This window comes from Neolamprologus multifasciatus, chromosome 6, assembly GCF_963576455.1.
Source record: "Neolamprologus multifasciatus chromosome 6, fNeoMul1.2, whole genome shotgun sequence".
Classification (NCBI taxonomy): domain Eukaryota; kingdom Metazoa; phylum Chordata; class Actinopteri; order Cichliformes; family Cichlidae; genus Neolamprologus; species Neolamprologus multifasciatus.
In genome coordinates, this window is record NC_140444.1 from 17,938,185 (window position 1) to 17,961,082 (window position 22,898).

At 40.9% G+C, this 22,898-nt stretch overlaps 2 protein-coding genes across 7 annotated transcripts in view; one reads left to right on the forward strand and one right to left on the reverse strand.

Moving 5' to 3' along the window:
• Nucleotides 1–395: 395 nt before the first annotated feature.
• On the reverse strand, nucleotides 396–18,945 carry ecpas (Ecm29 proteasome adaptor and scaffold). 2 transcript variants are annotated; one of them, XM_085163734.1, is made up of 49 exons: nucleotides 18,765–18,945; nucleotides 17,915–18,045; nucleotides 17,541–17,657; nucleotides 15,924–16,042; nucleotides 15,647–15,796; nucleotides 15,375–15,552; nucleotides 13,377–13,516; nucleotides 13,073–13,151; nucleotides 12,841–12,960; nucleotides 12,592–12,677; nucleotides 12,420–12,495; nucleotides 12,270–12,319; nucleotides 12,104–12,170; nucleotides 11,833–11,955; nucleotides 11,614–11,717; nucleotides 11,315–11,438; nucleotides 11,141–11,221; nucleotides 10,789–11,005; nucleotides 10,408–10,499; nucleotides 10,098–10,232; nucleotides 9,824–9,995; nucleotides 9,432–9,604; nucleotides 9,143–9,244; nucleotides 8,755–8,878; nucleotides 8,263–8,408; nucleotides 7,971–8,025; nucleotides 7,753–7,867; nucleotides 6,959–7,027; nucleotides 6,678–6,795; nucleotides 6,429–6,596; nucleotides 6,214–6,293; nucleotides 5,955–6,060; nucleotides 5,768–5,815; nucleotides 5,550–5,668; nucleotides 4,987–5,137; nucleotides 4,839–4,904; nucleotides 4,636–4,725; nucleotides 4,416–4,482; nucleotides 4,241–4,332; nucleotides 4,089–4,155; nucleotides 3,766–3,963; nucleotides 3,346–3,557; nucleotides 3,219–3,262; nucleotides 2,942–3,134; nucleotides 2,685–2,835; nucleotides 2,256–2,361; nucleotides 2,080–2,168; nucleotides 1,923–1,994; nucleotides 396–1,236 (listed from the first exon to the last, which is right to left on the reverse strand). In XM_085163734.1, exons 1-49 carry the CDS (start codon nucleotides 18,784–18,786, stop codon nucleotides 1,097–1,099), a joined length of 5,544 nt encoding a protein of 1,847 aa, XP_085019860.1. In that variant the 5' UTR covers nucleotides 18,787–18,945; the 3' UTR covers nucleotides 396–1,096. The 2 variants fall into 2 exon arrangements, with proteins under 2 accessions (XP_085019860.1, XP_085019861.1); XM_085163735.1 differs by lacking the exon at nucleotides 18,765–18,945 and adding an exon at nucleotides 18,523–18,731.
• Nucleotides 18,946–20,355: 1,410 nt separating this feature from the next.
• Nucleotides 20,356–22,898, forward strand: part of kdm4c (lysine (K)-specific demethylase 4C) — a 40,800-nt gene continuing 38,257 nt past the window's right edge. For 3 of the 5 annotated variants that reach the window (XM_085163736.1, XM_085163738.1, XM_085163737.1), the window contains exons 1-3: nucleotides 20,356–20,524; nucleotides 22,122–22,288; nucleotides 22,535–22,710. In XM_085163736.1, coding sequence (XP_085019862.1) covers nucleotides 22,145–22,288; nucleotides 22,535–22,710 — 320 coding nt within the window. In that variant the 5' untranslated portion in view covers nucleotides 20,356–20,524; nucleotides 22,122–22,144. The remainder of the gene's footprint in view (nucleotides 20,525–22,121; nucleotides 22,289–22,534; nucleotides 22,711–22,898) is intronic. The other 2 variants (XR_014874677.1, XM_085163739.1) reach the window with 1 other exon arrangement.

Below are 22,898 nucleotides of genomic sequence, written 5' to 3' on the forward strand. Positions count from 1 at the left end.
TCAAGGGGCAGTGACCTGCACGTGTTCTCACCCTGGGTCAACACAACTGAATCAAATGATTAGTTCATTACCAGGCCTCTTCAGGACATGTTAAGGGGCAAATTTAGCCATTTAAATAAGCTGTTTTGGATCAAGGTCACATTTACAACCAGCAGGACACTGGCCCTTGAGACCTGGAGTTCCCCCACCCCTGCCCTAGACATTAGTGACACCATAGCAGGCTGATATTAGCATTAAAAAAAAAAGAAAATTGTAAGGTGTTTTGCCTTATGAGGAGTTACTCATTGAGTGCGTTTGTTCCTAGTGCCTTCCACTGAGGCTGAAAGCGCTTAGACATGTGGTTTTAATACAGAGCCTATTTGGAATTAAGTGAAAATAAAAGTAATTGGTGCAAATTATTAAGGGGATTTTATTTATTCAGGGACAAATTCAAACAACTATAGCATCTCTTTGAAGTTGACAGCAGGTTTTTGTTTTTAAAAGACTTCACAAAATAGCCTTACATCTTGCTCATTCATCAGGCAAATAAAACATTTTTTTTTAAGATCCCAAGAGTTCTCCAGTAGCCCCCGTCCTTTCACCACTAAGCAGTGATGGTGTTCACAACCCCTGAAAAGCCCAGCCCCCACCCTTGTCAACTAAGGTGCACAACCGCAACTGTAGTTTCCAATGTTAGGCAAACCCACGACAACAGTAAAGCTCCCAAAATTGGGGCTACAGGAATACAGTGTCCACAAACCTAACACACTGGTTTATATATCATTTATCATCAGCTTACTGTCCATTTAAACAAATAAATCTCAACAAGTTACGATAACAGCCTCGCCCTTCAACATGTCACTGAGTGCAGATGTAGAGCAAGGTTTGTTAGTCTCTTCAAGCTTTGCCAGCCATAAACATGAAACAGTCTGCATAAACAGGTGGGAGTCTCTTGGGCAAGCCAGCATCGCAGCTCATGGGAATTATTATTACTATAGAGTGGGATATTTGTGAATCTCAGAGTATCAAAGAGGTCGGAGAAGTGTGCTAATGTATGGTCACTGATGAAGAAGGAAAAAAAGAGACGCCGATGCTGTATGTTCTTGCCGCTGTGCGCTCAAGGTTGGCTTTGGATGTGTCTGCGCAGCTCCTGGGCCTTATCCCGCAAATCAGGTCTGCTGTCGGACTGCAGCGTCGACAGGGAGCGCTGCAGCTGCTCCCGGCTCTTCACAGACACACAATCCCACTGTTCACTCTCTGTTCATATCAGAAAAAGCACAAAGATATCATCAGTCAATCGATCAAATCTTTATTTCAACATATGAGCAATAAATGTAATCACACATTAAAAAAATCAAAACATGAAATCACTCAAACACGAATATGTACACACGATCTATAATTCTTTAACTACAGCAATCCAAAAGCGTTCCTTTTTATAATATGTAATTATATAGAATTATCAATTTTTAATGTATAATACAACCACATCAATTTTTAATACTCTGCTTGATCCATATAGTGCTTTATAAGACTACACATGCTCCTCATTGCTGTCTATACTTTTTTTTTTATACACTTAGCTCTTCACCACACAATCTTTCTTTTGTTTAAATTTAGTGACTATTTGTTCATATCAAAGAACATTTGAACTTATTCTTTTCTTTTATGATTCCCTCTGAAAGCTGCTGTAAACTCTGACCTGAACAAAACATGTTCATATCATCTGCAAATAATACAAGTTTCAGTGTGTTTGAGGCTTTACAAATGTCATTTATGCATAATATGTGGAACAAGTCTGAACCTTAATTCAGAGCAAACCTCACTACTGTAAAACTTTATGATCAAATGTAGATGCTAGAAAAAGAATAACGCTACATCGCCCAAGAATAAAACTGAAAAACAAAATACATGCTTGTATATAAGCAGGAATCGATATTTACCTCCAGTTCTCTTGACGATCAGATCCACGACTGACAGGGCCTCGGTCCTCACAGAGGAGTAACTCTTGTTTTCTGGATAGAAAAGCAGCACAGCTGGGCATGGAACGCATGCGTATAAACTATAAAACAAAGTACCAGGAAGTAGTGAAGGGCTTACCTAAAGGATATGTGAGAGCAGCACAGGTCTCTGTTAGAATCTCTGACAATGAATTCAAGTCTTCATTACCCTTTTCTAGCAGCAGTAACCTGCAACAAAAAACAACTCGATACCTTTTAATCATTTTTTTTTTCTTCACAGCAAGTCGAACACCTTCTCTTTGTTTCGCTGCTTACCCCTGGAAGTATGCCTTCATAGACTGAAGAACAGCCAGCTGCACTTTCCAGGTGCTTAGCTTAAGCTTCTCGCACATCAGATTGCACACCTCTGCCTGGAAACGTGCTACACACACACACACACACACACACACACACACACACACACACAGTTGAGAACATTACTTGATGATCTTTCAATCAGCTCAAACACATTTCTTGCCCATTCTGTGGTAAGAAATTTGTGGAAGTTCTGCCAGACAACTTAAAAATCCAAGATACATGTAGTGGCTTAAAATACGTCTAAAAAGTAGACAAAGGGAAAGAATGGTGTCAATTAAAGGACACCATTTTTGAGCTGGTCCTACATTCCCATTTCTTTAAATGCCATATACAATATGTCAAAACAAATTTGGGGTTCAGTTTTGTCTCTTGTGAGAATAAACTTACTCTGAGTCTCGGGCTTTCTTGGCCAACTTTTTCCAAGAGTCTCAAAAGCACAAATAATAGCTTCGGTCTGCAGCTCTTTCTCTTTCACATCTTTATCATCATCGTCGTCTTCCAGTGATCTTGGGGATCCAACACCACTCTCTGGACTGCTCTGTTGTAAAATGATTAAGACAGGTTGAGTTCATTAAAAGACCTTTTCAAAATATGGCATCAATATTTTAATATTCATATTCAAGAGGCAGTAGGGAGGTTTCAACCTTCTTGATTAGAGGGAAAAGGATCTCTGTCATGTCGGCGAAACGGTCCTCCTGGCTGCTGTGGAGCACGTCCCCAGCACAGCGCAGAGAAGCAATTTTGTACACGAGACTCTCCTTACGACATTCCTTCAGCACAACCTCCAACACCTCAGAGATGGTGGGCTGGCCGCTGCAAGGCTTCTGTAGCTCCGTGCTGAAAAGGAAGAAGTGTGACAAGAAATGTTGTGATGTACTTGGAAGAAAACATACAAAGAAAAGGCTGTGAGAGACTTTTTACCTGCATTTGGACACTACAGATCCAATGGCTTTCAAAAGCTCCTCCTGGAACAAAAAGAAATAGTTTAAAATAGAAAAATAAAATGAACACTTTTTTTGTTTTCTTCAGGTATATTACATATCATTACCTTGCCAGCCCACGTGCGCCCAGATAGACCCTGCATTAAAGCTGTCAGCACCAAGCCAAGGTGTGGCGCCACCAGTGAGCCTGTCTGTTCCTTGGCAACAGTTGCCATGGCAGCTGCACCCTGAGCCTTCATCTTCCAGGACTGGGACTGCAGCGCTTTCTGTGTGATGGCAATCAGCTCGGTCATGTACAGTCTGATGCCTCCAAAGCTTCCTTGATTAGAAAAAAGTTTAAAGAAGTGGAAACAGAATTAAATCTTTATGTCATCACAAATATACAGTACATCTGAAGCTGAAAGGATTAGTTGGTAAAACAGAACCTTGTAAAACAGGAAGATTTGCTTTGTTTCCTTGTTCAGTGTATTGCAGCAGATTAATCAGTAATGCATAATTTTCATTAATGCTGTCTGGATTTTCCTCACCTGGAACGTTCTCCTGCCACACCTCAGACCACAGCGTGGCATCATGACTCTCTCCTTTGTCCTCATCGGGACCCGGTGCCTGATGCATGCCCAGGAAAGCCAGTGGCAGGGCCACTCCCGCGTGCCCTTTCAGCACATCTGGACTGTAGTGGCTGATTGCATGTACTGTCAGTACACAGGATGACTTGTACACATTCTCTGGGAGCAAGAAAACACAAAGAGCAGAGTCTGAAAGCTAGCACTGAATTTAGTAAACCAACTTCTTGTGTTTTTAAAATATAGAGCAGCTGGGAGAAATGTAGGCATATTTTACACTTTCTCACCTTCTTTCTCCAAGTACCAGGTGTTGAGTTTCAGCAGTAGTTTTTCTACACTGCTGTCTTTTGCTGTCTGATGGGAGAAAACAGATGTCCTTATGACTTTAACAAATATTTCTAAATCATCAACAAGATTACTTATCACAATTGCTGCTCACCCTGACCAGGTGTCCCAAAGCAAAGGCATAAGCTTTCTGTACTACAGTGCTTCTGTCATGGATGCCATTCAGCAGGGAGCTCATAAGTTTACCTGAGAAAACAAAAACAGGTCACGGTCACAGGTCCATCATCCAATACACAAACTAGATGAACAGATTCAAACTTGTCCTGCACCTGAGTGTGGGGTCAGATCCTGTGGACACTGCACTGTGAGGGAAACAATTACACTAGCACAGCCACCCTGTGAGGAGAGACAAAGAGTAGCAGGTAAACTTGGAACACCTTGGTAGAAAAAAAAAGAGAAAGGAAAGAGCCACTGTGTGGAAAAAAGGCAAATGTAAGAAAGATCGGTATGATGATGCAAAGAAAGCTAAATAACTGTGTTTTTTTTTACCTTGGTGCCCAAGCCTACTCCACTCTTAAGCAGCTCACAGAGTCTGGGAACAAGTTCTCCCAGAACAGCAACATCCAGGTGCTGCAGACACTGAATACAAAGACAGCAAAATATATGTCACATGCTTTTGTAACACTTGAAATAAGGCGCCTTTTTGTGACACATCTACTTAATTAATTAGTAAGGTTTTTTTTTTTTTTTACCATGTTAACAGTCTCCATCATTGGAGAGGATTTGGCAGCACTTAGTCTGGCAGCATCCATGGCACTCTAGAAGTAGAGTAATAATAACTCATGACAACTTTTAATAAACTTATAGGCTTCAATTTTTTATGGTGAGTGCTGAGGTTACCTTTTCCTGCTCTGTGGCTCGGAGACTCAGGTAGTTGAGGACCTGAGGCTCCAGAGTGCTGAGGGACTCCAACAGAGCTGGGATTAACCGGGAAGCATGGGGCCTTAGTCTGGCACCGGCAGTCTTACTGATCTTCACCAGGGTCTGGATACTGATTTGGAAAAAAAGAGATTGTTGAGAGAACAGAACACACAATTATACAGCAAAAAATTACGACCTGGTAACGTGATGACCAAATGATGAATTAAAGTTAGCATCGTGCCATGTTGGAAAAGCGGAAAGGTAAATTTCCTGTTGCTGAGTCAACTGCAAATACTTACTAAGAAATTACACATTACCTAACATAATTTTTGCAGGATCATATATTGGTATACAGCAAGCAGCTAAATTTCTGGTTTAATTATGCTTGAAAAACAAAAAACCATCCAAGACAAAAAAACACAATCTCTTACTACTAAAATATTTTACTAGAATTAAAACTAGAATTAAAGCACAAGTTTACATTAAAAGCAACAACTGCTACAGAAGAACAACCAAACCAAAGTTATAGAAGAAGATATTACCTGAGTGAGCGAACCTCTGAGACATTGCTAACAATGCCTTTTTCCAGTAGGGTGGGTAAAATCACCGCCACAGTTCTCTGGGCTCCAGAGCCTGTAGACTCACACATACGGGTGCACACCTGGAGAGAGAAAAAGTCTGCATTAGAAAAGGTACTCAGACAAGCACACATGTACACACAAACACATACACAGGCCAAAGTTGTGGGAAACAGCTTTACCTTACTGAGTGTTTTCAGTGTTAGGTCTGCAGCCTTCCTCACAGACTCCTAAACAGAAAAAAAAAAAAGTACTTTGTAATAATGTACATTTTATTTTTTTTGTTATGCATCAGAAACAGTGAACAAATTCAAACCTTTGTGCCACATCAATGAAAGAAACACTGATGTCTAATCACTTCCTTCCTACCTTGATGTCATCAAGGACTCTAAACAGGGTCTCCCATATTTCTGCCAGGTGATCAATAAGGTCATCAGCCTGACGGCCTCGAATCAGGTCATTTAAGGCCAGGCAGCTGAAAGAAAAATTCACATAAGCGTTTAGCCTTTAAATCTTATTCTAAACAAACTGCAAACATTATTAACAAAGCATCCATTCTAATGCAAGTTAACAAAGTCAAAAGCCAAGGCTGATGATCTTATTTTTTTTAATATAAGTGTACATGCACCTGGACTCTCGCACTCTCCAGGCGTTGTTGGTCAAATTAGAAATCACATCCTGAAGGATCTCTTTGAGATACTTATCCACCTGTAATAAATCAGAACAAGCAAGCAGGCACATGTAACTAAACAACTATGTCTACAACCATTTTTTTCTAAAGACAAATAATGTTTTGTAGTTTGTTTTTTTAATGGATGCAAATGTACAACAATCAGCTCTTACCAGGGTCTTATCAGTGACCAAAGCATCCCAGATGCTTGTCATGGCCTGGCGAATGTTAAGGTTGGGATCAAACTGGTAGCGGTACAGACGAGGAATTATCTGAGGCAGGAATGGAGCCAGCTGTTCCCCGGCTTTAGCTGCGATCATGTGGAAACCAAAAGCTGCTCCCTGAAAGGAGGATAGGCATGATCAGGTTGGAAGGGGCATGGATGTCACGGATGTAAAAACTGGTAAATACAAACATGATACCTTGCGAGAGTTCCACATGGCATGATGATTGGCTAGGTTCATAAATTTGTACACAAGATCTGGTTGGTTCAGGTCGCTGGCCAATGAACACAGCTCCTTGTATGTGGACAAACCGTGACTGCCAGAAACCATGAATATAGATTATGTACAGAAGTAGGCCAAAAAGGGTGAATGTGTAAACTGAGCACAAAGATTAAATACATTTTAAAAAGCCTGAATATATTTATTACACTTTCACTGAAATAGGAGCTAAAAAGGCAAAAAGAGGTGATATGCCTTACCCATCAGGTGTTTTCCCCAAACCTTCTCCTTGGAACACCTCTGTATCCCCTGAGACTGCATGTTTTACTCTGTTTACAAAAAAATAATAATGATTTAACAATTAGCCCAATGCAAGTCACGATTGTGAGCTTGTTACAATCTTCGTCCTTCTTCAGTTTAACACTGGTTTCAATCAGAGTTTCAAGTTTCCCTGACAAACCACTGGAGACCAACAAACCTGCCTGGATCAAGCACAACTTTAGGTGGAAACTGAAGGACACCCACAACAATATATTGCTTTTGTTCTATTTTTAAAAGCGCAAAATTTGACAGCAGCTCGATGCATGTGTTCATCCTGCCCATGGTGCACATTAACTAATCATTAGTCCTCCCACAGTGCTTAATGGACCATATAAATTATTTATTTTTAGACTTCTTTTTTAAACATTTTGTGAATCACTGCTTTATGATCCAAGTCGAGTCAGTCAGCTCTGTGAAACAGATACATTCAGAGGTCTTAACCCAGGAAACTGAGCAGCATCTTTGTGAGTCCATAATGTTCCATTCCCATTTGTTCTCATTTTTTATTCTGTACACAAACTTATCAACACTTGCAGTAAAAAAAAAATAAAAAAAAAATTAACTGTATCTTTAGACCATTTTAGCTTTCAGCTGGGTATGTGGAGGACCTCATTCAACATGCACTACGGTCTAACAGTTTGTTTCAAAATAATAAACCTGTTTCTAGATTTTCCCTCCTTCGTGCACAAGCTTGAAGCTGTTGAATGTGTACTCAACCCAACCATCCACTCACCTTTTACCAGTCATGAGCGTTTCAACAAGAGTGGACACCAGTTCCTGCTGGTCACCCTCTCCCCCCATCTCATAGACCAGACCAAGGCCTTTAGATGCCACATCCTGACTCAACTCTGAATGAAAGAGGAAGAGTGAAGCGTGAGGAAGTGCACAGGCACAAAGCTAGCAAGTAATGAGCTGATCAAACAGTTCACTTAGACTTGAGTCTGATCTTACCGTCAGGGTCTGAGAGAACAGAGATAAAGGCACCCTGAATCTCTTTCAAATGTGACTGTAAGAGTAAAAGAAGAGAAACAAAATTACAGGTATTTGACATACGTGCATAAAGAAATTTGCACACTAAAGACTTTGGCACATGAATATTTTTCCCAGAAAGGTACAATTTCACATTTCAAACAAAATTTATATTGTGAATAAAATATGAGCTCACAAGATCTGCAAATCATTGCATTCTATTTTTAATTTACATTTCACCCCGAGTCTCAATTTTGGGGTTAAAAATACACACCGTAATCTCCTTGTGCTGGTTGAGCTTCTTGACAAGGGAAAGCAGCCAGATGCAGGCTGCCTGCCGGACGTGGGGGTTCTGGCTGGTTATATACTTGGTCAGGATGGCGTTAAGGACCCAGGGAACCACATCATTGTTTTTTACATCTGTCAGCAGAAAGGAAAAAGTGGAAATTAAAACTTTTGTGGATAAAACATTCAGCTTTTAGATAAAAATGGACCGTTGCGGGTGAATATATGCTCAGAAAATTCAAAATAATGTTCAGACAGAAAAGATAACCATGGATTTCATTAGGACAACTGCTGGTATAAAGCTGAATATGGTCATGCAGAGTGGACAGTAGGCGTGCCACTATACTGGAGAGTATAGTGGCACTACTCAAAGTAGTGTGAACTTCAGAAATGGCAAAATTCATTAACTTAAATTATTCATTAACAGATAAAAAAATGTTAAAAGCACAATACAAGCTGGGACTACATTTTAGAAACGTACTCTGTGGTGGAGTGTAATGGTCCTCGGTGCAGGTCCATGGATCTCTGGCAGCTCCAGAACTGGTCCCTACTGCACCACTTGTTATGGCCTCTCCTACTGTGAATTGTAGCTCCACCTGCTTGGCCTTGGAAAGATTGAGAATATAATAAAAAAAATGTGAGTACTGCTGCCAGCAACGAGTTGTTAAGCCGAGTGACAGCTCAAGTAGAAATGTTTAGAGACAATGCCAGCATATCTGTGCAAAATAACCACCTCAATACAGCCTGATTCATTACCCTGACCTCAAAAAGTAAAATGTTAAAAAACAAACAAACCTAAGCTACCAATTACACCTGTTCATTTGAACCTAGTCTTTTAAAAATGTACTATCCATCAGTATGTTTCATACCTCTACAGAGTCCATAAGTCCCTGCAGCAGCTTCTTCTGATGAGGGAAATCTTCATCTCCCACTGGCAGATAACCCAAGGTCATGATGGCTCGTTCCTTCATCTGGAACAAATACACAAAAAAGACACAAACATGATGATCAAGATAAAAAAGTAGGCAAGAAAATCTAAGGACCCGACATATTATTAATTTATACAGTGCAAATAAACCACTGATATAATGTGTGCCAGTAACGATCACTGGAAAGTGCCTCTCAGCAGCCATTTTTTTGATTAGATTTCAGGAATACCTTTGTACTCTCCTTGCCAGAGGGAATGCGGGCGAGCAGGTTTTCTACAACAGAGAGTTTAGTCAAGCCCTCTCCCTCTGCAGGGATCAGCAGGGGGCCATTACGCCCAATTTCCCCCAGAGCTGTACAGGCTGCTATAGCCAGCATTGCACTGCTGTTGTCCAGGAAGGAACCTTGACGAACATGAACAAAAATGGGTCAAACAGCATACACAGAAGCAAATCATTATTTATGATATAAACTTTAAAACTGTCAACTAAAAACTAAGGAATTAAAAAAAATACTGTATAATCATTACAGTATAGGCAAAATAAAATTTAGCATCAGTTTTTGGTACTCCAACAGTTACCAGATCAGTAAATGAATGAAGCTGATGTGAAATAATTACATACCAATTGTCTTTGTTGCCATGGCAGCAAGTTCATCATCTTCCTGGGAAGAGATGTTCATCTGCTGCCCCATATTTTCTGTCGAATCAATGGATGTGGCAGCTTTTTTCCTGCTCATGTTTCTTCCAACCATATAGCCAAGAGCCAAAATGGCACCATGCTGAGTTTCAGGGCTCTGTGATTTGACAAAGCAAGTAAACATTAATGCAAAGTAAATTTTCACAGCTATAAAATAAATGAAGCTACGAACGGCTGTGTAGCAACAAAGTGACATTACGTGGTTGTCTTTGGTGATTTTGACGAGGTTCTGCACGGCCTTCTGCAACTCGTTGCCAGTCATAGTCGAAACCACAACAGCATACAGCTGGGCTGCCAGCTCCCTCATGTCCTCCTTGTTTGTGTTCATCAGACTCTGGGGGAAAAAACATCTGCTATTACAGCAATGAGATCTGTAAAATGTGCACTAGGCTGACGGTTTTACAATATCACAACACAGCTGAGCATCTGGATTATCTGGTATCTGTCTTATTTGTGAAATAGTAAATACCAATATTGGCACTAACATCCCCCATGTTTATGATACTCACTTTAATCCAGTCGATTTTATCAGCAAATCTGGGAGCCAGTTTCTCCGGGCACACAGACACAACCTCCAGTAAACAGTACATGACAGGGATTCCTGTTAAGAGATTATTACATTAAGTACAATTTCCTGACAAACATAAATACCTGGAAATGCACATGGATTCTTAAAGGAACACTTCTTCTAGCAGAACTTATTTACATGAAGCACAAATTGAATTTTGCAGTCTTTTATCAAAGAGACAGTCTTCTTGAACAGAAGATACTTGCAATTTTTAAGAGTCAAGAGATTTTTTTGTTACTTAAATATTCACTGCACTGCCGCAGAGCAAAAAAAATATGTCCCAAAAACTGCTTGATTGTTTAATAACTAAGTGCTTCCTCACCTCCTACAGCAGAGAGCAGCTGCTGCAGAAGATCCATATAGACATGTACAGGATTTGCTTCAGAGCCCTTTGACCCTGAGGGCTGAGAGTCAGAAAACAGCAGCGTGTGGACATAGCGGCCAATGGCGGGGGCATCATCCTGCATGTCTGACAAGCGTGTGGACATGGGCATGGCCCCGGCACTGTGGGCTAAACACATCCTCAGGTAGAGCATGATCTGGGACAACAGGAAACGGAAATGAGACGGATTAGAAGACAAGCATCTAGCACAGGTATAAGAGGTATAAGACTATAAGATGGGCCAGTGTCATGATTAATAGATGCCGTGAGGTCATAACAAATTCATATTTACCTCGCCAAATGCAGAGGGGTTGAAAGGAATTGTGGAAGTTCCCACAATGTACTTAGCTGGAGTCTTGATTCGCTGAGCGGCCTAATAAAGACAAAAGTGCAGAGATTTAAGATTTAAAATGTCTTAGTAAAAACACCATCATGAGAAACTTGGAGAATATGCTCAGAGCCTCACTTTCTCCTGGATATAAGCCACCATATCAGGAAAGGAGGGCATAGGTTTTGGTCCCTCCTTCTCTGAGCTCTTGGTATGGAAAGACCTCAGCACCCTCTGGGCCTCCCCAGACACCTCTTCTCTTCTACAACACAGAAAATAAGACACTTCAAGCTTTTCTGCAGGTAAGTACACCTAGGACACATTTTAGTTTAAGCTCAAAGCTTCTTCTTTGTACTATCAAAAATGTCATGACCCAGTGTGTGTTCTTGTCATTTATTTACCACCACACGAACAATTGCTGTGTTTTTCAAACTTACGGGTCTCCAGCAGCCAGCAGCAGTAGGTATCTTGATGGCACATGATCAGGAGCAAAGACCGTGCTGGCAAACTTCATGGCCACCTGGCGAACCTGCACCTCCGGCTGTTACAAAACAAAACAAAAAACAACAAAGAACTATATGAGTGTTTGATTTGCCTCATTTCTACTTATTAAACCCACCAATATTAAAGTTTATTCTATCAGTTCTGCCTCTCACCTTTCCAATATATGCAGCCACCAGGGCCTCCATTAGGTTGAGCAGTGCTCCTTGGAGGTTAGCGTAAGCTCCAACCATCATAGACAAAGCCTCCTGAATAGCTAGACGGACATCAGCTTCTTCCTGAAGAGGAATTTTAGAAATTTCAATACCAGATGCACAAGAATAGAGTTTAAGGCAATAATTTTATATCGACTGTGAGTGCCAATATCTTATAATGCATTAGTTGCTTGGTACTCAGTTTTCACTGCAAGCAATGTCTTTCCCCTACCTTACACATGGACTCAAAGAACTGCTGCACAAGTGCAATGTCCTTTGTGAAGAGCTGGGGCATACGACTAGAACAGAGGACCGAGATATTTTGTATTACATCATTTGAAATACAATGCAAAACTGGAAATGTTTAAATAAAAAAATAGTTCATTATTTCCTTATACCTTGACAGCTTTCCAACAGCAGAGTAAGCAACACATAGCAATTTAGGATCCTGCAAAGACAAGTGTTTCCCAGTAAGTATATTTCAAATTAAAGTGCGCAAACCTGTATGAACTTCACATTATTTATGTCTGATGCCATTTGCACTTTACCTCCTTGTATTCATTGATGAGCTTGGTAAGACCATTAAGCAACATTAGCCCTAAAGGCTTATTAGTGTCAGGGCATCTAATGAAAAATCAGAGAGACAGAATCAGCTTTTAATTACTTGAAACACACTGATGAAGACAGATGTATCTGTAGGAAGACGAAGAAAAGACTTACACCATGCAGATATGATGCACAAACTGTAGGGTGAGAGACAGCAGTTTGTTGTTCGTGTTGGTCCCAAACAGACCGTCATAAACAACCTACAGAGGACAGAAAGCAAACTAGTGAGAAAAACTGGAAAGTTTACTGTTTTGCATGGCAGTACCTGAAAAATACCCATATATCAGACTTATCTGGATACACTAAAACAAACTTCACACCGAATAAAAAGGAAAACATGGCCAGAAGCATCACAGATCATACCTGGATATTAGCTGGAAAACACTCTGCAGCCAGACGTGAGCGTAGAAGATGCGGCAGGATCTTCAGTTTAACTCTTGTGCTTACTGGCTCATGTTTCAGCTCTTGCTTCATGCCGCCCCCCTACAGTATACATATAAAGGGATTTTACATTTCTACGTGTCTTATGTTAATACTTGTGTTCGCAGGTTATGTTAAAAAAGAAAGTTTAAATGTTGAGTTTGAGTTGACAAACCTTTGTTTTAAGAGGGACATCCCCCAGATACACTTTGAACATCTTGTTGATAATTAGAGGATTGTTCCAGTCGATGATGCTGAAACATTACAAAACAAGTGCATTACTAATGATAGGAATGACAGTTTGACAGTTTATTCAGCTCCTCAGAAATACTTGAAAAAGTCTGACTTTTTAAAAATTATTTTTACAAATCTAGGAAACTGTTAAGTTGTATAAACTACCGGAAAAAAGGAGCACTTAAAAGTGGAGGACTTGGTGATGCAAATATAAACACAGACATAAATCAAGTTTCATGGCCTACCTTTGTTTGCTCTTCAGCTCCAGATCAGCTGCAGTGGCCACACTGTGTCTGGTGTCACTTGACGCCACCACCAGGTGGACCACCGTCTCCACTTCTGGGACTTGCTTTGCCTCAATGAACTTCACTATGCCCAGTTTACACTTTTGGAACCAAGTACACAACAAGGAACTATTTAGTCATAGTAAACATGCCACATGGTGCTTCACCGTCCACATTTATATTAAAAAATATACATTACAGAAGAAATTGCTCTGAAGAAATTATACCAAACAGTCAAATTAGGGATGAAGGTGGAAAATTTATAGACATAACTGATTCTAAACTGAATGTTTAGAAGCTATTCAAAGATTTGCCTTATAAAAAAACCCTCCATATCAGTGTTTCCCGCAGATTTGAATATTTTTGTGTCGATAACCTGTATGTATCCACAAGCAGAGGCACAAGCACTGCATGTGTATAGCAATAATCATCTCCAGTCACTCTTTACGCCTGCAGCTGGACTTCAAATGCACAGTGCTGAACTGCAGCTGGTCGTTTTTGTCATTCTCTGCATCATCTGTGATCTCAGTATAGTTATCCACCTGCTGCATGTTTTGATGAACATGAAACTCAGTTACAATGAAACCCAGTTTGCATCGGCTCTCCAGAGGAGAACAGGGATTGTCTTTGTTAACTGCAGTGCACAATGATATAGTTGGGCACTATTCCAATGAATGACAGTGAATGATATTCAGGATTGTCATTAAAGTCACCTGACTAGCAAAAGACTGGGATGGCCTAGATTAGTTGGTAAACAACTGAACTTTCAAAACATTCAAATCTACCAAATCAACAGGGCATTGAGCTATCCACACAGACAGACAAAAACAATACAGGTGCAACGATACACAAAATTCAAGGTTCAGTTGGATACTTTGGTGTCACGGTTCGATATTTTTTCGATACAAAAAAATGTTCATGCCTTTTTAATTTGTCATTTATTAAAATCATAAATATATATTTTAACTCAAAAGTACAGTTTTTAAATTTAATGTTGCTGAAACAAAATTATAAATCTATCTGAATGAGAAATCACTCATCTTTGGAAAGAGAGTTTATTACAGAGAAATGGCTCTTTCCTAAATAAAAGCTATACTATACGCTTCTTCTGGGCTATACTCTCAGCAGCATATTAAACATATCAGGTCCCCATAAAGAGAATCATGTGCTAACGGCTGTCTAAATGACTCGGGTAAAGTTTGTAGCATGCGTGCTTGTTGTTTTTGTCTGCTTCCACTTGTCTTTGCACTAGGATGATGTCGGCGTAAATGTGCTGTTATATTCGTTGTGTTAATCTCGTTAAAATGACATTAACGCCATAACGCGGCAAATCTCCGTTAACGAGTTACCGCGGATCGCCCCGTGCGTGGGGCTGGACGGCATCAACACATTAACGAGCTAACTGCGCTAACGCACTAGTTCCCACAAAAAAGTAAAACATCTGACATACTGTTTTACTTTTGTTTTCATGTGAAGCTTACCATCAGGGTCATGCGTCACATGAAAACCAAGATAGTTCCAAACGCCAGATCTGAATGAGGGTGGGGGAGGTTCAATTTCAGGTAGCGTTGAGGCAGTTGCCATGTTGCAAACTTAACTTCTGTCTTGCTAGCTTGCGCTGCACTCAGTGGATCTGCACTCGACAGTGCAGCCTAGGCAGAGTAGTTGAACGCAGATCCACTGAGTGCTCAACACAGACAGCATCGTCAGAAGAAAAGTTGATAAAATAAATAAAAAATATTGTATTGTTCGATACATATGCATACCGAACCGAAAGCACTGTATCGAACGGTTCAATATCGATACGAGTATCGTTGCACCCCTAAAAAACAAGTCACCAAACATACTCGGATGGGCATAAATATACTTGGCCGGCCTGCCCAAACACTGAGCATATTACCTTTCCAAACAGATAAACATATAAAGCCAGTACTCATCCTCCCAGTTCAGTTTGTATACCTGCTCCAGCTGTTCAGCATTCCACTGGGCTTCTCCAATCACCCTCTTGGCAGCATAAACACTCATCCCCGGAGGAGGCTGCGGGAGACCCTGACTACTCGCAGCCACTGTCCCATCTCCAGAAGTACCCTGGGAGGAGGAGGGAGCGGGGCGAGTTGGAGATTCATTCAGCACAAACCTAGGAGGAGAAGGACACTACAGGTCAACAATTTGTGGTAATTTCACCAGAGGTAGGTCTGCAACCCTTATTCGCTTATGAATCGTCAACTCACCCATAAGGCATCAGTAAAACATCTAACATGAACTCCAACAGCAGGTGCATTGTCTTTGGCCGCTCAGTTAGGTTAAACAGAGAAGCACTCTTGGAGGTGTCAGCAGGATACTTTATGTGGTAAAGAGTAGGGATCAGCAGGTGCATCAGACTAAGAGAGAACATAGAGTATAGACAAGTCATTTTAAATTAAGAATAATAAACTGATATCTCAAGATTGCTTAACACACATGTCACACAACCATATCCAAAATGGGTGTTTGGATGCATCCCCTTACCTGTCCTGCTGTGGCTGTGGTTTTCCTTCCATGGCAGTGATGAGGGTCGGGGCTAGCTCACACTGTTTTACCACCTCCAGACGAGGGTAGCCCATTTTAATGTAGATGATGGTGAAATTCTGCATATAAATGTGACCATCAAAACTCTGCTCTCAATAATAGGCCAATTTTTAAAAACACAAGTCAATCTAGGACAGGGGTCGGCAACCTGTGGCTCCAGAGCCGCATGCGGCTCTTTAGTCCTTATACTGCGGCTCCGCGTGGTTTGGGAAAATAAATTAGTATTTAGCTGAAGTGTATTTTATTTATGTTAGTTCTTTTTAACTTGTAGTTCTAAATTGGAAGATTATTGTGATATTGAAATATAAAAATAAAATTATATTCTATTATTTTTTCATCGCTCAAAATAAGAGTCACACTCGCGGAAGCCGGTATACCTGCCGAAACGCCGTGCATTTATCGAGACTTTCAACCCCAGGTAAGCCAATTATGGATCTTCAGATCCACATTATGTCAGCAGCTATTCTCCACCGTGAACTATGTTAAAGACACACCGCTCACGCCTGACAGATGACAGCTTATAGTCCTGCGTAAACTGACTTCGTACAGCCCCGATTAGCAGACGCTGTGCGCAGAGATTCAGGAGCAGAAGTCCCATTGTAAACATATCACGGCAGACTGACGATGTTTGCATGAACACGCTTTTCAGCATCTCTTTATTGACCACTTTTCACACACGGTTGCTGTACGCATGCAGCCAGCTGTAGCTTTTCACCTCACAGCCCGACATACACCACCAACAACACAACAGCACAGACGTAAAGGCAGCGAGGCATGATTGCGGGTGTGGCTCAGTTGCGTCCGCCTCCCCTGCAGCGGCGCTGCAGACCACGCCCCGCCGCACGCATTAACCTGGTAAAATACATATTTAGGCAGAATTTTGCAAATATCTATTTTTAATTTTTCAGCAGCATAGTGCTTTTTTACCAATTATTTTTTAAAAGTCAGGTCAAGGCTCCAACAGCCCAAAGGCGATATAAGGGTGGCGGCTGACAACAGTTTTTGTTTGCTACATGGATCATTTTAGTTCAGGTTGGTGTCTTTCCTTTTGTTATATTTCTTTAAGAGTTCAAAATGTGTTGATTACATAAATAAAATGTAATTTTCTCTGTAGCACTTCATGGATTTCATAAGTAACACACCTTAGTTATTCACACAAAGCATAAAGGTAAAAAACAATATATACAGTGTTATCTTCATTTTAGATGTCAAAAAGTATTTGCGGCTCCCAGTGTTTTCTTTTGCGTGGAAACCGAGTCCAAATGGCTCTTTGGGTGTAAAAGGTTGCAGACCCCTGATCTAGGATCACTAACTAGATTTAAAAAAAAACCCACATAAACGTCAATTCAATCATGTGTATTAAATTGTGTTTTTAAAAAACAACAACAACAACAACAACAACAACAAAGGGACAAAAACACTGATCTGATTAAATCCCATGTGGTAACTGTGTGATACCTTACCAACGATGTTCATTGGCCCATAAGGCAATCACGCCCACAAGGCAAACACAACATCCTCCACTATATGGCAAACATCCTAATATGAGATTCTTACCGTAACAAAAGAGGCAGCTGCAGGGTCTTGGTACTGCACAAGCAAAGTTTCTACTGGAAGTTGAATCTTAGGCCGGCTTTTTATCCTCTTATTCAGGTGGACCAACAACTCCATTACCTAGCAGAGAATATGCAGTTCCCACATTTTATTATGTAGTTAAATAAGACAGATGCATAAACAAAGTGAAAGGGATTTAAGCTCCTTGATGAACCTTTGCATCTAGAGAACTGAGTCTATATCTCTGCTATACCCTCAAATAATTTTTTTCTGGGCTGAACTTTGAAGTAATGATACTGCAATTTATAAACACATCTCCCTTGTAATGCAGTCATTATAATCTCTTAAGTAACAGAGACAGGCTACACCCTTCTTACTTTCTTCCGCACCCCCTCTTGAACGCTGGAGAGCTTGAGGAGAACAGGGGGTAGGAACTTGGAGATAATGTCCTGCAGCTGTTCATCTGTCTCTGCGTGGCCCAGGCGAAGGAACACACGTTCCAGTTGATCTGCCAAAAACACATAACCCTTGTTAACTCATTTTCCGGGCGGTATTTGTCACACGCTAATTATTGGCCCCATCATGGCTAATTTCGCAATATCTTTCTATTCAAGTATCTCACTCAGTAGTAAGGTATCTGCAACACAAAGACTACGACCTTCAGTTTAACATAGAGCAACATGCATGTTTAAAACGGTCTCACGGGCATGTTGCTGCAGTTCTGCTGATAAGTTCGTCCTGTCAGCTGCTGTGCTGGTGCGACCATCACCCAGCCCTGCCTTCCTTCTCCTGGCATGGCTCACCAAGCACCCAGCTAGCTACAACAACTGACAAGACTATTCACGCATTTGATCGTTTCTGTATTATTCAACTAGCTTTTCACTTAAGGTCACATCCTGCAGGTCAAATCCCCAATACCCCGAATATCCTAGCAGTTACTGCGCACTTTCAAAGTTTCATAAATGGATATATATTAATAGCCTACGTGATAGTTTCTTTTTGACCATGACTGGGCAAACGGCCTCCTGACGGTAGCATTCTGGTTAGCTTAGTAGCTAGCTATCGCACCTACCCCTGGTTTTTAACTAAAAGAAGCTTTAGCGTTACACCAAAAAACACCCCAACTGTCAGGGCGGATCAGGCATTTTCCTGGATACGTTTTTAGAAACCACGAGTGCGACATTTGACAAAATATATGAATCGCCAATAACCCAAAAAGAAACTTACTGAGTTCATCCTGGGCAGCCATGTTTGCAGAAAGTCAATCAGCGACCTCCCCAGTTTAGAGAGTGTTACTGCATCCACCGACGCCACTCCTAAGCTACTGCTTCATCACCCCAGACATCAAAAATTATTAAATGACACACAAGAAATCACAAGGAAGTTTTGTACATTTAAATTGTGCAGCACAGAGCCTACATGCTCTTATTGTACAGGCTCTCACGACAAATACAACTAGATAGATATAGATAGATAGATAGATTTAATTAGAGGACAGGTAGTACTTCTATCTTCTTCCCTTCTTCTGCTCCTCCCATCAGCTGCTCATTTGACTCCATATCGCCCTATCACTGGCATCCTTTTCTGTCACACCAACCGTCTGCATGTCCCCTTCATTACATTCATGAATCTTCTCTGTGGTCTTCCTTTTTTCCTCCTACCTGGCACCTTGTTATTCGGCATCCTTTGTCAAATATATTGCTCCTCTGCACATGTCCTCTCTGACTTTGTCTCCAAACTGCTCAACTTGAGTTGTCCTTCTGATCTACTCACTTCTAGCTCCACCCATCTCTTTTTTTGTCAGCACCATCATCTCCAAACCATACATCATAGCATGTCTCACATTCCCATTTATTCTAGCTGCTATTGTTCTTTCACTCTCTCTTGTATACTATCCATGGTTTTGGTTGATCCCGAGTATTTAAACTGGAGTCCACGGAGACTCTATGGAGATATGCCTGACCTCATCAGCCAACCTATCCATTGCCACTACAAACCACTACAACCCAGAAGAAGCTTGTAGGACCTTATTCCCGATTTAATCCCAGCCCCACCATGAACCTATCTGTCACTGCTACTGCTCTTGTTTTCTTCATCCATCAGCTCCTCAAAGTACTCCTTCCATCGTCCTAGCACACTCATTAGCAGCTCTGTCCTTAATCACGCTAACCAGCTGCACATCTTTTCCAGGTCAAAATCTTTGCCAGTCAACCTGTACAAGTTCTCTATTCTTTAGTGTCCAGCCTTGCATACAACTCACTAGAAGCTGTGTCCTTTGCTTTTGTTCCAGTACTGCTGCCCCCTTTTTCTTTGTCATCCTCTTCTTCTTGTACCTTTTCCTTCCACCACCAAAGTCTCATTGTCTACTCTCCTCAGTCCAGGGGATACACGAAATAACCTTTTTTGTACAATTATTCACAAATTACTAATTCCGTACTAATTCTGGAGCATTAAATCCCAACCTAACAAACCTCTCACAACCAGGCAACCCAAACGTTATTTTCATCAGATGCCTAAAAGAGCCTCGGCTAAGTTAAGCTACTATTAAAAAATCCTTTGGGATTTAACTTAAGCTTAATTGTTTTAGCCCTTGATATTACAAATTGCACAATTAACTCCAGATTTTTTTTTTTTTTTAAATGTATTTATAGCTTTAAAAACAAAAATAACTTTCACTTCTGGGCCTCAAGGTGAAGCTATAGAAATGACAAAAATATTAGACCAGCACTTTTTGACTTTTTAGCGCTGGGGATGCACGTGCACTTACTACCTACGTTTCTGGCCGCGTTCCAGTTGACGGGCTCGCCTCCCGATCCGCAGATCTCACAGCGCCTGGATAGGTTACTGCACCACGGCCGTGCCTGTGGAGGCGGTGTGGGACACCGCCGTTCTGCACGGCACGAATCAGCAGCAGCTGTCATGTGAATCAGCTGTACGAACAAGGAAGGGAATAAACAACAACACGACCCGAGTCTTTCTAAATCAAGGTAAAACAAAACAAAATAAAATCCCGTACACTTTAATGCGGACGTGATGTGAAATACCGGCGATAATTGTGCAGAGGAAGCTAGCTTTGCGCCAGTTTGTGTGAAAGCAGGGTGCATTTCGTGACTCCTGTGCAGAATTAGCCGAGCTATCAACAGCTAAGCGTTAGCACTGCCACAAACATAAGTTGGCACGGTCTCATGCCACTGGACTTCTCGCGGTGTATGTTTTGGCTTTGTTTGTTGGTCTGTTGCTAAACTTGCATAACAAATAACAGTAGAGAAGTGCTAGATGAAATGTTCTGCACTACATAAAGTGGCGAAGGAGGTAGCTACAGGCCTGTGTGCAGCCTTCTTGTGAGAGGCATTTAAATCCCATTGACTCGTGCAGTAAGAAGTTAGCTAACGCGATAGGTGGCTTAATTTAACACTTAGTAATGCTTTGCCCTCTCTAACTGTTAGCACCAAATACTGTTGAGCCGCAATGCCCCACGAACACACATTAAATTAAAGCCGGTAAAGCCGGTGGGTATCATTTAAATATAAGCGAGCTAGTCAGCCGAGCTAGCAAGCTGCGCTGTTTGTTCAGCCATTATTTGGCATCCTAACAAAACGTAGGCTAGTTGGCTAGTTAGCTTGTTGGCAGACAACAAAGATCAGCAAAGCCAGAAGCGTTCATGCAGTGTTATTAATACGTAAGTACAATTCTGCTGTGATTTAATGGAGATATTTATTTATTTATCCCAATATATATATTATGCCAGACCGAGGTTATGCAGGGTTTTAAAACGATTGTTTTAACACCCTGACAAAGAGTAAGGATGTAAACATTGTGCTTAAACATTTTTTTAACTCCCCTCCCAGAAAACTTGTTCCAGCCTGTGATTGTCTGTTACATAATTAGGTTGCATGCCACTAATTGGGTCGCATGTAATGTAGATTGCAGTAAAGTAGCCTTATAAAGAAATATAAGGCCAAACAAACACAACAGCTTCACCCGTTGATCCTTTGTCTGGATACACAGGAACCTCAGAGTTGGGAGTGGGATGGGTGGAAGGGACAAAAATCTGAAAAGGGTTGTTGGCATGAGCAAAAGGATCAATAGATCACATCCACAGTTGTCGAATCTCTATCTCCATCTAGTGGCGAACCTGTCAGTTACACGCAACTCAGTTACCCTGCTAATGAGCACAAGATCTTCTAGTAATGCGATTTGTATTTTTTGCAATCGTCAGAAAAACTAAAGAATTTCTAACATTATAACTATAGTGAAGCTGTTTGAAATTATATATCATTGTGATGAGTGTGGAAAAAGTGAAATGGGAGGTGAACAATTGTTAAATGGCATTTTGCATTGTATTTTGCATTTGTAACAAGACTTGGTGCTGGGGGTGCAAAACCATCTGTCCCCTTGTTGCACCACTCTTAAAATTCACTCTAAATAACTAACTAATACCCTGCATTTTCACTAACCATAGACAGTATAGGGCTAAAGTATTTTGACGGATACAGATACTTTTTATGTGAATTTTAAAATTCATACAAAATTCACACTAATGTTGGAACATCATCAATATTTTCTGTTTTTCTTTCTCCTCAGGTTTTACCTGGTAAGGTGGCAGGATGGCGGGAGCAGAGGTGCATACCGCTGCAAACCCCACCTGCAAGATTATGACCTTCAGGCCCACTATGGAAGAGTTCAAGGACTTCAACAAGTATCTGGTTTATATGGAGTCTCAGGGTGCACATCGGGCAGGCCTGGCTAAGGTAAGTAGTGAGTTGAATCAGACCTTGGACAGTTCTTTTTTTTTTAAAACTTATCATATTGTTACCTTATCTTTGTGAGTGGGTTTACATTTTATACGTAGTTTGAACCGAAGATGGATTTAGGCAATCAAAAGAAGGAAAGGAAGAATGATGTATAGTGTGACATGTAAATGCACAAGGAACTGACTTTTTCTTTTGAATAAATTTCCTACATCGTTGTTTTTGATTCCTCTGTTTATCCTTCAGGTAATTCCTCCTAAAGGCTGGAAGCCCCGTCGCACCTATGATGACATAGATGATTTGGTCATTGATGCTCCAATTCAGCAGATGGTGGCTGGCCAATCAGGGCTCTTCATTCAATACAACATCCAGAAAAAACCTCTGACAGTGCAGGAGTTCAGACGATTGGCCAACAGTGACATGTGAGTTTTAACTAGCTGGTTTACATGTTTCGTTAACTCTAATAATCAGGAGGAAGAGTTCTTAATTTCACACAAATGTTTCATTTTGATGTTGTCACAGCCAAAACCCAATTTCTTCAGAGTTTATGAGTATTTACAAACCTTTGTAAAAGGCCTGTAAGGTTTTGTCTTATACTAATAAAGAGAAA

What these genes read in the sequence shown, in the direction of transcription:
- ecpas (XM_085163734.1), bottom strand. Translation starts at nt 18,786, where the DNA reads ATGGCTGCCCAGGATGAACTCA. An exon ending in GAGCTGAAGAGCAAACAAAG is followed by an intron (nt 13,152 to 13,376) that starts GTAGGCCATGAA and finishes GTAATGTTTCAG; the next exon opens with CATCATCGACTGGAACAATC. An exon ending in CATGGCAACAAAGACAATTG is followed by an intron (nt 9,605 to 9,823) that starts GTATGTAATTAT and finishes ATGTTCGTCAAG; the next exon opens with GTTCCTTCCTGGACAACAGC.